General features: G+C 39.0%; 1 protein-coding gene across 1 annotated transcript in view; it reads left to right on the top strand.

Moving 5' to 3' along the window:
- Positions 1–12,558, top strand: part of SLC7A11 (solute carrier family 7 member 11) — an 87,785-nt gene that overhangs the window by 18,419 nt on the left and 56,808 nt on the right. Inside the window, exons 5-6 of the mRNA XM_079920342.1 lie at positions 2,702–2,801; positions 9,641–9,685. Of these exons, the coding sequence (XP_079776468.1) occupies positions 2,702–2,801; positions 9,641–9,685 (145 nt within the window). The remainder of the gene's footprint in view (positions 1–2,701; positions 2,802–9,640; positions 9,686–12,558) is intronic.

Here is a 12,558-nt window from a genome sequence, read left to right on the forward strand (position 1 = left end):
AAGGGTGTGACTCAGGATGTTATCTATAGCCCTTGAGGAGTAACTAAAAGACCTTGAGTTCGTTTTACGGCTAAACTATTACTATTTTGTTTTGTCTTGTTTGACTGCTTTCCTTTGTTTCTGCATTTTCTCACTTCTCTGATTAAAATTGCTCTTTGGAACTCAGGGAAGGCCTAGAAGGTTAAAGGTTTTCTACAAACAAGAGGCAGGGGACATGGGGAAGGCCCCACAGGGTCCTGCTCAGTTTCAATATCAGTGCTTAATGTGACCATGTTTCCTTATATCTCGCTTAACAGAGAAGTGACCTGAGAATTTTACTACATTTAAAGTAAATTAAATATTTTGGAGAGTATTCTTAGCAGGTTTATTTACTCTATTATTATAAAACAGTGATTCTCTTTGTCTCTAACTTATCACATATTTCTCATATTAATATGAAACTTCAAGAAGAGAGAAATTTTTACTTATACAGATTGTGCATTTATTCTAATCTAATGAGATCCAGAAACTAGCTGTATGTTCTGTATTCTCTTATGAGGATTTGTTAAACTTTCCTTTGAATATAATAACTTTCATCTTTGTGAGACCTCTGTTATGCAGCCGAAATATTCCTGAAACTTAGAAACACCTCTCTTTCGTAATACTCTCAAAATGGCCCTTTTCAGGATCTGTGCTTGGGATTCAGTCTTTGCAAAGTTTGATATCTTTTGGGTTTCCCTGGTGGCGCAGTGGTTGAGAGTCCACCTGCCAAAGCAGGGGACACGGGTTCCTGCCCCGGTCCGGGAAGATCCCACATGCCGCGGAGCGGCTGTACCCGTGAGCCATGGCTGCTGAGCCTGCGTGTCTGGAGCCTGTGCTCCGCAATGAGAGAGGCCACAACAGTGAGAGGCCCGCGTATGGCAAAAAAAAAAAAAAAAAAAAAAAATTGATATCTTTTATTGATTATTCAGTGCTGCACTCTTAGGAATATTGTCCCTTAAGGCCAAGTAGACTACAGATCATGGTAAGGCAATATGCAACAGATGTTTTTACAGGGTTTCCAGTATTTATATTTTCCTTCTATGAGGATAAGAGATGTTTTTGTAAAATAGGTATTTCTGAATTGACAGTAGCATTTTAAAAAATGAACTATATTTAGGAATTGGATGCTTTGAGGGGAAGTCATTTAGTGGATAACTCAATATTCTCCATTTTGGGTCTCAAAACTTGCACGTTATATTTGCCTGTACAATGCAGGCAAAAACTGAGATTTGAGTGAAGAGAAAAAGGGTCTTATGTATATCATCTACCTCCCATCCGCCTTTTATTTTCTTACGGGAAGGCCAGTTTTGAAACAAGTCACATTTCCCATTTAGATCATCTCATTTGCTGTTTTCTTTGGGAAATAGAGACTTTTCATGCCTAACTTTGAATACTGATTGACTAAAGTAAATCTGAATTTCTATTTTTTAATTATCCAAAAGATATACAGGAAAAGTCTCTACAAAGTAGAGAAAACTGTTATGCATAAAAGTGCTCAGTCCAGGGCTTCCCTGGTGGCGCAGTGGTTAAGAATCCGCCACCAATGCAGGGGACATGGGTTCGAGCCCTGCTCTGGGAAGATCCCATATGCTGTGGAGCACCTAAGCCCGTGCGCCACAACTACTGAGCCTGCGTGCCCCAGCTACTGAAGACCGTGCACCTAGAGTCCATGCTCCACAACAAGAGAAGCCACCACAATGAGAAGCCCATGCACCGCAATGAAGAGTAGCCCCCGCTGGCCACAGCTAGAGAAGGCCCGCGCGCAGCAGCGAAGACCCAACGCAGCCAAAAATAAATAAATAAATTTATAAAAATAAAAATAAAAGTGCTCAGTTCACATGTTGCTGCAAAAATTTGTTTAAACCTATTTATTTTAGAGTTCAGTATAGTTTCTTTTCTGTTTCTAGAAGGAAAGCATGCCATTCTCTAGGAAAGGGTCTGCAGACTTTCTCCGTAAATGGGCGGATAGTAAATGTTTTCAACTTCGTGCACCATTTGGTCTCTGCCACAACTATCAGCTCCGCTGGAGAGTGAAATTAGCCATAGACTGATAGTATCAGTCCTAGGTAAATAAGTGGACCTAAGTGTGCTCCAATAAATCTTTCTTTACAAAAGAAGCTTGGGGGTGCGGAACAGATTGGTTCCACAGGGTTTTCCAACCCCTGTTGGTATCTAATGAACTATAGGGAGAAAGCAGAAAGTAAGTTAAATGATCTGAGAAGGTGGTTCTTGGGTTTCATGCCTCCTCATTGAAGATAGACCCTTGAATATTTCTTCCCAAACATTATATTACCATCATTTTTAAGAATTATATCACACTCCTAAAAACTATAGTTTACAGACTATCCTTTAGTCTTCTTTCCTGGTCAAGCTCTGTTACGAGTAGAGGCATGCTTAAAAAAGAGATTGTTTTTGAAATGCCATTTTCCTCTTTGCCATGATTTTATTAAAATAAATGTGAGGTAGTGTTAGTGGCAATCAGTATACTTTTGGGACTCCTTCTGTAGAATGGATACAGCATTAGTAAAGTTGGGAATGAGCAGAGAGTAAGAAATCTAGGTCTGAAACTGTATAGTTCATTCCCAATCCCCCTCCCCACCCCCACCTTCAGGTTTATGGTTAAAGAATGAATAATAACCAATTCTTTGAAAAGTCCTAAATCTTTCTATTCTTATTGTAGGGCAAACACAACACTTTAAAGATGCCTTTTCAGGAAGAGATGCAAGTATTATGGGATTGCCACTGGCCTTTTATTATGGAATGTATGCATACGCTGGCTGGTAAGTTGATATCGCTATCAACAGGGGATTTGGGTGGTTCATTAATTCCTTCAAGTACTTTAAGTGCCAAGCAAGGTGCTAGGCAAATGTGAACAGGGATAATCCAGTGTGACATGCTTTACCTGAAGTGAGAAAGATGATGTGGCTCCCTTCACCAGGCCAATTACCGTGCACACAACTTAACACAAACATCACTGAGGTTTCCAGTCAAGGCAACTACCAGGTTTAACCTGATAAGGTAAAAAAGAAACAAATGCTGGGTCTTGAGAACCAGTACAAATCACTTATAAGTATGGATCAGTAAGGGCATAAGAGCGCCACAAGAAATTAAAGATTAGTATTGATACTTTGTCAGAAAGCCTCCCAGCAGAAGCTACGGAGGTGTACCCAATAGTGATTAATTGATTTACTCCACCTTCCCATGAGAAGGAAATAATTCAGTTACAGAAATAAGATGTTCCCAGGAGGTAAAATGGTACTCTAAAGGCAGGGAGGAGAAAAGGGATAGTGAAATCAGGTGTACTAGATAATCTGTTACATTTTAAAGGACCTTACAAATTCCTTAAAATTTCCTCAACACTTAAAAACAAACAAAAAAAAAATGCAGGAAGGATGAATAAAATCACTGTGCCACAAGTACATTTCCTTAAATCCCTGTCCAACTGTGATGCCATTCTGGTTGAAGCATTAAAGCTTTGTATTTATGTCTCGCTTTGTTCAGGAACTTGAATAACAATAATCATGGCCAGGAGTGGGATTTTTTTCCTAATTAAATTTTACTGACCTAATAAGATTTAGTTGAAGCGACTACTGCAAGAAATCCCATTAGGTAGAAAAATACTACTTAAACATCAAAATAATTGTAATGCAATTAAATTTCATTGTTTTGGAATAATTACTAGCAATATTTCTTTTTTATTATTTATAGAGCTAATAGTTGTACAGTTGCTGTGAGAATGTTCTATGAGTCTAAAAATAATGAACTACACTAGCTCAAAAATTATGTGAATTCATTTCAAATACAAATACAATTTCCTTTTGTTTCTTTTGCTTTTAGGATCTTACCTTCCAGCTAATGCATGGAATATAAAGATATTTTTACCCTGTTAATCTCACTGAATTATAGAGGAGAATTAGGAGAGTACAGGAACTAAAAATTTTAATATGGTATTTGAAGTAAAATGTTTGAAGTTCTTAGACGATTGGAGCTCTAAAATGTCTAGTGTAAAATGTTTGTGTATTCTCGAAATATTTTGATAGCCATTGCGTGTAAGCATTACTCTTAGTATTTTTGAAGTCTTTTTATTTTTGTCCAAAGCACAACGTGATGCTGAACAAAAAATAGAACGGAATTGTGCTCCCAGGGTTAGCAGCAGAATCATCTATTCTATGGCTATTCAGCCTGATCACAGCTCTGGCACCCCGGGGCCCCAGCCAAGCCCTGGGAGGGTCACCAAGAGACACTAGAGCAAGTGGGGGAGGTGACAGAAGCTTTCAGCTAGAGCCAAGTGTTGGGGGCTTGGCGGTATTCAATCAGGAATGCGGAATGTGGAGATCATCACGAGGGAGATTTGATTAATTCTATTGAATGAAGTTTCTTTAGCCTGTGAGTACCATGCATCTGTTCCCACGGCATCTTAACAGTATTCTTCTATCCAACTCACTCCCCTACTCTAAGTGCTGAATATTCAGGTTACCTGCTTTATGGAGAGCAAATCTTCTCCACTTCTGTAAGCTTTTGAGGGCTGGTAGATTTCTCCAAGTAGAAAGACTCTTTTCATTTTGAATGATCTTATTATCTTAATCTTTAGTTTTGTTGATGCTGAGCCCCAAACGTTACTTTTGTTAAAATGATTAAAAATGACAATTTAGGTGATAGTAAACGAGTCCAAAGAACTGCAGAATGGGGAGGAGGACAGGAAGCTTTTATAGGATGAAGAGTAAGGAGCAAAGAAAAGAAAAATAGAAAATGAGTATGAAACAAGGAAATAAATTATAGACCCCAGAGGTGGCTTGGCGTTTGGAGGTTGAGTGGAGCCATCTTGGGCCTAGAAATATATTTCAATACTCTGTTTACAGTGTAAATGGGGTTTATATGAACCTTTGGTCATACTTTTACCCGTCGAATCCTCATGTCCACATCCTAGGTTAAAGAACAGGAAACTGTTGGTTTTCTTGTATTCTAGAGGGTTCGATCATAGTGTAGGAAATTAAGGCCGGGATTTTCAATGGACTGTTACGCGTTACCAATGGTTAATGTAAGGGGGCAGATAAGTAACCGTATGTCTCCAACAGGCTGTTCTGCTACCTGCATGCTGCTTTGTGGATAGGTAGAAATCATCTGCTTGTTAATCTGTGGCCACCCGTCTTAGAAAAAGGGAGCTGTGGGTAGAAGAACTAGTCTGTTGGTTTGGAGTGCCGGAGGAAAAAGTTAATATCTGGATATAAACGCAACAAGATGGAGACTAAAAGAGTTCCCAAAGCAGGGGGTGTTCAGGCACTTTCCAAGTGTGATCCTGCCTCTCTGACCTTTTTTTGTCTTTCACGATGGAATTACAAGACTGGGTTGTGGACTTAAAAATTGGGCGCCAGAAATGAGCCTCCACTCCCTGTGCTGCTGCCCTGACAATCTTTGATGCAAAAAAAGAAAAAAAAAAGAGGGTGTAGGGCGCATTGCAAATAAGGAGACAGAAGCAGCTGTCGTCCTCAGAAGTTAACCACCCAGGGTGTAAGTAAACGCAGCAAGACCCCTGTTGTCTGGGAGGCCCTGCTCCGTTAGTAAGTCACCCCCTATGCTTTGAATAGGAGCAAGACGCAGCCAGACCTCGGACCTGAATAGAGCAGGCTGTTGGTTTACCAGGAGTGCTGGACCTTTGTAGAATGATGAAAACTCCTTCACGGAAACATGATTAGGGGGAAAGAAATCATTAACCCAGCCAGGCCACAGAGTTGGGTCAGAACAACTTTTGTATGATTGCCAACGTCTGCATTCAGAGAAATACGTCCTCCAGTCTCCCTGGTGGCCCGGAGGAACTCAATCAATTTCAGTCCCATATCCTGATCCAAAGCTAAATATTGCTTGGTGGGATTTTTTTTTTTTTTTTGAATTGTGTGATAGAAAATAGTTTTTTGGTCTGTCTTTTTTCTCCCTTTTAAATCCTATCCTCAGTGGATTTAGTCTTTCTAAAGCACCCGCTGGGATTATTTTGTAGCGTTGTGTCAAATCGAATCTAAAGAATAAGCTTCGTTTCAAAATAATTCACATGGTTGGGTATCAGAATGCATTGCCAGCTTTGCAGTGCCTTTTTTACACGATCACGGAAAAGCTGGAACAATGGATCTTATGAACATTCTCTAGAGAACTTGAGGAGATGGGCTATGGACGCATGGCTGGAGCCTTAGAGAGCGTAAAGGTGTATTTCCCACAGGAGTGAATGTTTGGACCAAAATAAGAAGCTTTCTCCTTCCCACCTCCCACCCTGTCCCAAGCCCTTTCCTTTTCTCTATGGCAAAATATTTGCAATTGCGTTCTTTTTTCATATTTCCTTTCTCGCCTTAACATTGTTGGAAAAAGACCAGTTCTAAAACAACTGTTTAGAAGGAACTGGTTATTTTTGAAGTGAGAAGCCTGGAAATATTTCTAAGTGTGTGTGTGGTTTTTGCGTGGGTTTTTTTTTTAGGTTTTTTGTTTTGTTCATTTTCTTCCTGTACTTCCCACTGCCTTGGGCTTATAGCAAACACATCAGATCCCTCAGAGTGCATATGCCAGATATAAGTATTGATTGTTGCTTGCATTCCTGGTGTAACTGCAACCTCTAATTTTAGAAACTTACTTTCTAGTCATTAAAAAATATACTTGGCTGCTCTGCTGACTTTTTAGATCACCTTTGGTGCTACTGTTTTCTCTCAGGTATTCAAATATTTCTACTTAGAACATGGTCCTTACAGTATGAGACACCTGAACTTTATTAAAAGATAAACTGAGGCATATTAAAATATTAAGAGTTTGAGCAAAAATCGATATGAATTGACAGCATCCCGTCTTGCAGACAGAAAGGAGCTCCAGGGAGCTGTACAGAAGAGAAGGCTTTTATAGGCAGAAGGCGGTGAGAACAGGGAAGTTATACTAAGCCATAAAACAGCTTGGTTATTACAAAGTTATTTTCATTTAGGGGATGGCAGGCGTCTGTCAGGCAGAATGCTTAGATAATGCAATTCCTAATCGACTGGTTTCAGATTCCATTTCTGGGAGATCTGAAACTTTAAGTGAATTACAGTTTGGTTTGGTGACACGAGGCTTAGCATAAGCGACTCCATTTTGGGCCTGTTGTCTTGTGTTTTGTTTTGTTTTGTTCTGTTTTACAACCATGAACATCAACTGCCTATTTGTGAATGAAGGTGGAATAAGACAGGTTTTCTCATCTTTGCTTTAAGGTGTGCGATACCTTAATTATATTAAAGGCTGATGGGCTAATATTCCAGCCTCTTGGTTTTAGATGATAGAGAATTTGTCCCTGTAGAACCATGCTTCTGTGGACCTATATAATAGCTATTTTATCTTCTAAGGAATAATAAGAGTATAGAGGAATACAATGGAAATATGACTTTTTTACTTTGCGGAAAGTTTCTAAGCCTCTGAAATGGAGAAGTAGAAAGGTCTTTGTATGTCTAGTTCTCTTCGTTACGATCCCTTAGTTCTCCCATCTTCATGATCCCGTTATCTCTGTGTGCTTATTTGAGGAGTTGCCTCCATTTTACATCTTGGAATCTTGAAAGAGAACTTTAAGGGCTTTAAATGGTCTCGAGAAGTCACTTTAGATTAGAAAAAGAAGTCAAGGATGCAAGGCAGTTGACATGCCTGGATGGGATAAGTAATGTCATAAAGTGAGGGAAAGGAATCTGAATTTCTCTAGGGCCATAAATTTAGGGTAATATGTGTAATCCTATGGGACTTGAAAGTGAAATATTGTGTGCCTCCAATGCTTCTTGTCATGTGAGAGATGACAAAAGTGTCCAGGATCTGGGGGAAATATTCAAAGTGTTCTGCCCTTTAGTTATCAACTTACAGTGTAATGACTAACAGTGGGCCTAAAATTAGCTGCCTAAATACACGTGCGCACACACACACACACACACACACACACACACACACACACACGCAAGCAAAGCAACTTCACCGTTGCTATTATGCATAAGGCATAGTTGCCTTACGACTTGAGGTTATTTGGATGGAAAACAGTGAGTTGAAAGGAAAAAGTGCAAATTGCGGGCTTCCCTGGTGGTGCAGTGGTTGGGAGTCCGCCTGCCGATGCAGGGGACACGGGTTCGTGCCCCGGTCCGGGAGGATCCCACATGCCGTGGAGCGGCTGGGCCCGTGAGCCATGGCTGCTGAGCCTGCGCGTCCGGAGCCTGTGCTCTGCAACGGGAGAGGCCGCATCAGTGAGGCCCGCGTACCGCCAAAAAAAAAAAAAAGTGCAAATTGAGAATTTATTATCCTTTATCCCATTTTTATTTCCTATGTGCCTTCTGTGTTCATATCCAGAAGCCAATCCCCTAAAACTAAGAAATGCTATTATCATGCTTCTATTGTCCTGCAAGTTTTTATCATGCCTACTAAAAGCTGGATTCCCAGACGCCAGAGGCCACCTTGTACCTACATCCTGTTCTCACTCCCAGGGCACGCTTTGTGCTGCAGAGTACTACGCTGGTGCTCACACCCCCGTGCTCCTGTGCCGTACTCTGCCTGGAATGTCCTCACGCCACTTGACCAGGGCTAAACTTCAAGCATTTTTGAAGACTCAGCTTGGGTGATGCCTTCTCTCAGAAAGCTTCCAAGACCTGCCAGTCTGGTTTAGACCTGAGCCCTGGCTTCCATGGTAACCTGGGCATGCTCTAACATTGCCTTCTGTGCTGTATCACACCACTCTATGGACCATTCTATGAACTATGAGCTCCTTGACAAGAAAGATTATAGATTTTCTACTTTTATTTCCCCAGTGACTGACATGTGATAATCTCATACATTGCTGGTAGGAATGCAAAAATGGTGGAAAATAGTCTGACTATAAACATGTATCTACTCTGACCCAGTGACCCTATTCTGAGTATATGCCCAAGAGAAATGATTGCATGGTCCCCAAAAGAACATATACAAGCATATTTATGGTATCTATATTCATAATAGCTATAAATTGGAAATGATTCAAATATCCATCAGTGGTAGAGTGTATAGTGTTACATTCATACAATGAAAAGCAACAATAAAGAATGATGAATTACTACAAACAACATGGATGAGACCCACACACATAAAGTCCAGCAAAAAAGCCAGACACAAGAGAATAAATATTGTATAATAGTTATACAAGCAAATATTATTAGTCTATTGTAATGAAACGAGCAAAGCTAATCTATAGTGGTAGAAATCAGAATAGTGGTTGCCTTTACAAGGAGGGTGGAGGAGATGATAATGATTGCAAAGGGCCTTGAGGGGACCTTCCAGGGTGCTAGAAATGTTGTACCTTTAAATCCTTTTGTCAGTTACATAGGTGTATACATATGTAAAAATTTATCACTGTATACTAAGATTTGTTCACTTTACTGTTTGTGTGCTATACATACCTCTATGAAAAAGTTAAGAAATAAAAAAGAGCTCCATAAATACTGCTTAATAGAAAAATGAATTGTGGGAGCTTTGGGTGCTGGAGATATTCATCTTAGGTTATTTGTTTATAAAGTTTTTATGATTCTGAGTTTGATTTTAAATATTTAAAATTTCAAACTTTGGGTGATGATCATAAAATATATTAATGGTTTATAATTCATGGATGTCTTTTTAGGTTTTATCTCAACTTTGTTACTGAAGAAGTGGAAAATCCTGAAAAGTAAGTAGCCATAAGTACTCTGAAATATTTATAAGGAATGAAATGTAAGGTTGTATGGTTAAAAAAGTGGACCTAAAGAAGGAATTCAGTGAGGGCTAATTAGCTTTCTCACTATCAGCATTCTCTTGGGCAGTAAAACTTACTTGATTTTATCATAAATTAGATGTAAATAACTTTATTGTATATTCTACATCCAATATAAAATTGTCTGGTAACCTGAAAGCATAAAAGAATAGAGTTACATTTTAGGTAACTCATTTCATAAAAACATACATACAACTTAAAACGGACTCTTGGATGTTCACAAACGTGCTATGAAACGTGAACTCCGAAAGTTGATTATTTCTAGTAATTCATGTGAGCTTTTTCAGAGCTATCCAATCAAAGGGAATAATGTAATTAATGAACAAGTAGTTATGAAAACCTATAAATAAGTGCAGAATATTCTAGGAACTTGTAAATTTGGGGAGCTGGATGACTGCTTTTCCTTTTTGTTATTGGTAAAAATCATCCTTTTGATGATTAGGTGATTTGATGATGATTTATATAATGTTTCAGAATGAACTATTTTTAACCTAGAACTTTGGAAACTGAATTATTTTGATGATTCGTCTAAAAACTTGACTTTTTACAGGAAAATCACATAATCTACAGCCAGAAAAGGGAAATTTTAAGTAGTACAGTGTAAGATAAAGACAGAATTTTAGAGTTATTTAATTCATCTGACTTTTATGAAATATCTATACCATGTTCCAACTATTGTGCACCATCTGACATGATGAATAAGACGTAGTCAAGATTCCATTGTCTAGTCACTGAGTCAAATGTGTAAACAAATAACTAACGTGGTGTGATTGGTACCATAGTAGATTATTTTCCCATTTGACAGAGACGAAAGGAGAAAATATTTATCTAGGGAGATGTTGCTTATATAGAGACTCAAATGATAAGTAGGTGTTCCTTAGGTAATTATAGGAGAGAGAGAGAGACAGAGAGAGAGAGAGAGAGAGAGAGAGAGAGAGACGGAGAGAGAGAGAGAGAGAGAGAGAGTGAGAGAAGGGAGAGGAAGGGACAAACTTCCAAGAAAGGGAAACAAGTACAAAGGTGAGTCAGTATGAAGTAGCCTGGACTTCAGAGAACATGCTTAAGGGTTGACAATTCAAATTAAGGTAGACTAAAATTCGCGCAGCGAGTATATAGGTAGCCGATTAGATCTGGCCAAGTACCAGAGTTGTCAGAATTTTGAATATGCAAACCAGTAATTGAGGTTCAAATAGTGTTTCATACTATCTGATTTAACCATTATGCAAATCACTATGTAATTTAAACATGTGAAATGGTTATTTTATTGAGAAATATGATAAACTTCTAGCAATGTTTTCGTATTTATACCTGGAATTGTGGTAGAGAACATACATTGACCGGGAACTAGTTCTTTCTAGCATGGCTCTGAAGTGGTAAACTACGTTATGACTCTAAATCCGCTGATTACAGAGATAAATGGGTTGCCCTGCCTTTTAATTTTTTGCAAATAATTAGTGTGTAAGTGGCAATGAGGAGGAAAGACTCCTCTTACTAGATTTTATGTAAACTATTTTTTGAGTCTCCATTGTGTGAAAGAGATTACTATGGTTTATGACTATCTTTTTTTTCGGGCCTCTCACTGTCGTGGCCTCTCCCGTTGCGGAGCACAGCCTCCGGACACGCAGGCCCAGCGGCCATGGCTCACGGGCCCAGCCGCTCCGCGGCACGTGGCATCTTCCCAGACCGGGGCACGAACCCGCGTCCCCTGCATCGGCAGGCGGACTCTCAACCACTGCGCCACCAGGGAAGCCCTATGACTGTCTTTTTTAAGTCTACAAACATTTTAAAGAGACCAGTTACTAAAATCCAATATCAGAGACTATTTCTTATGAAAAGAATGGCAAACTGTAGGTCTGTGGACGTGACCTATAATGGAACAGTTATTACATGGTACACCAGTGGCATGGAGATAGTTCATATTCTCATTTAATGTTATTTAATAATTTAAGCATAGATTTTGTTTTCAATATGTACAATTATACTATTGTGCATATTAAGCATATTCAAACTATGCCATTATTAGCTTGATCTGAATTTCTGATGCATTCTGCCAGAGAGGTATGCCAGTTTAGGATTCTCTCTCTCCCTCTTTCTTCTTCTTAATTTAAGAGGCTTAGTTTCACACATTGATAATGTTCATGATCAAGATATACAAATACTAAAGAACAGGGATGTGTTGATTCGGGGTTTGTTGTCCGCTGTTGCAAAGAAATTTCCTCATCTCAAAAAGTGAGAAGAATAATAGCACCTACTTCATTGGGCGGTGCTAGTGAGTACGTACATTAGTGACTGTTACTTTTTAATCTCTACATAATTGGTTGTTGCTACTGTTATCATATCCTTATTTTAGGAGCAAGGTAAAATGTTACTCCCATCAGAGTGTTTCCTAGGTTTCAGTATCCTAAGCAATTCTCTTTCTTCAGTGTTTTTGAAAGAAATGCAAAAACATTTTCACACCATATTGAAGCCTGTTGTATAAGACTAAGATTGTTATCACTGGTTACAGTGGATGAAATATTGTCATTTTCTGGAAATCATGATTCTGCAAATTTCATTAAATATTCCTAGAATACTTTTAATTTTAAAATTATATTTTAAGCTCTTAAACTTAGGAACTTTTCAGGAGAGAGTACAAATCTCTCGATTTTAGGTCAAGATAATGAGTAACCGCCAAGACAACTTGAAGAAAGAAACCTCTGATACCTTTTGGTTCTTTTTTTTTTTTTTTTTTTGCGGTACGCGGGCCTCTCACTGCCGTGGCCTCTCCCACTGCGGAGCACAGGCTCCGG

Source organism: Stenella coeruleoalba (genome assembly GCF_951394435.1).
Source record: "Stenella coeruleoalba genome assembly, chromosome: 4".
Taxonomy (NCBI): domain Eukaryota; kingdom Metazoa; phylum Chordata; class Mammalia; order Artiodactyla; family Delphinidae; genus Stenella; species Stenella coeruleoalba.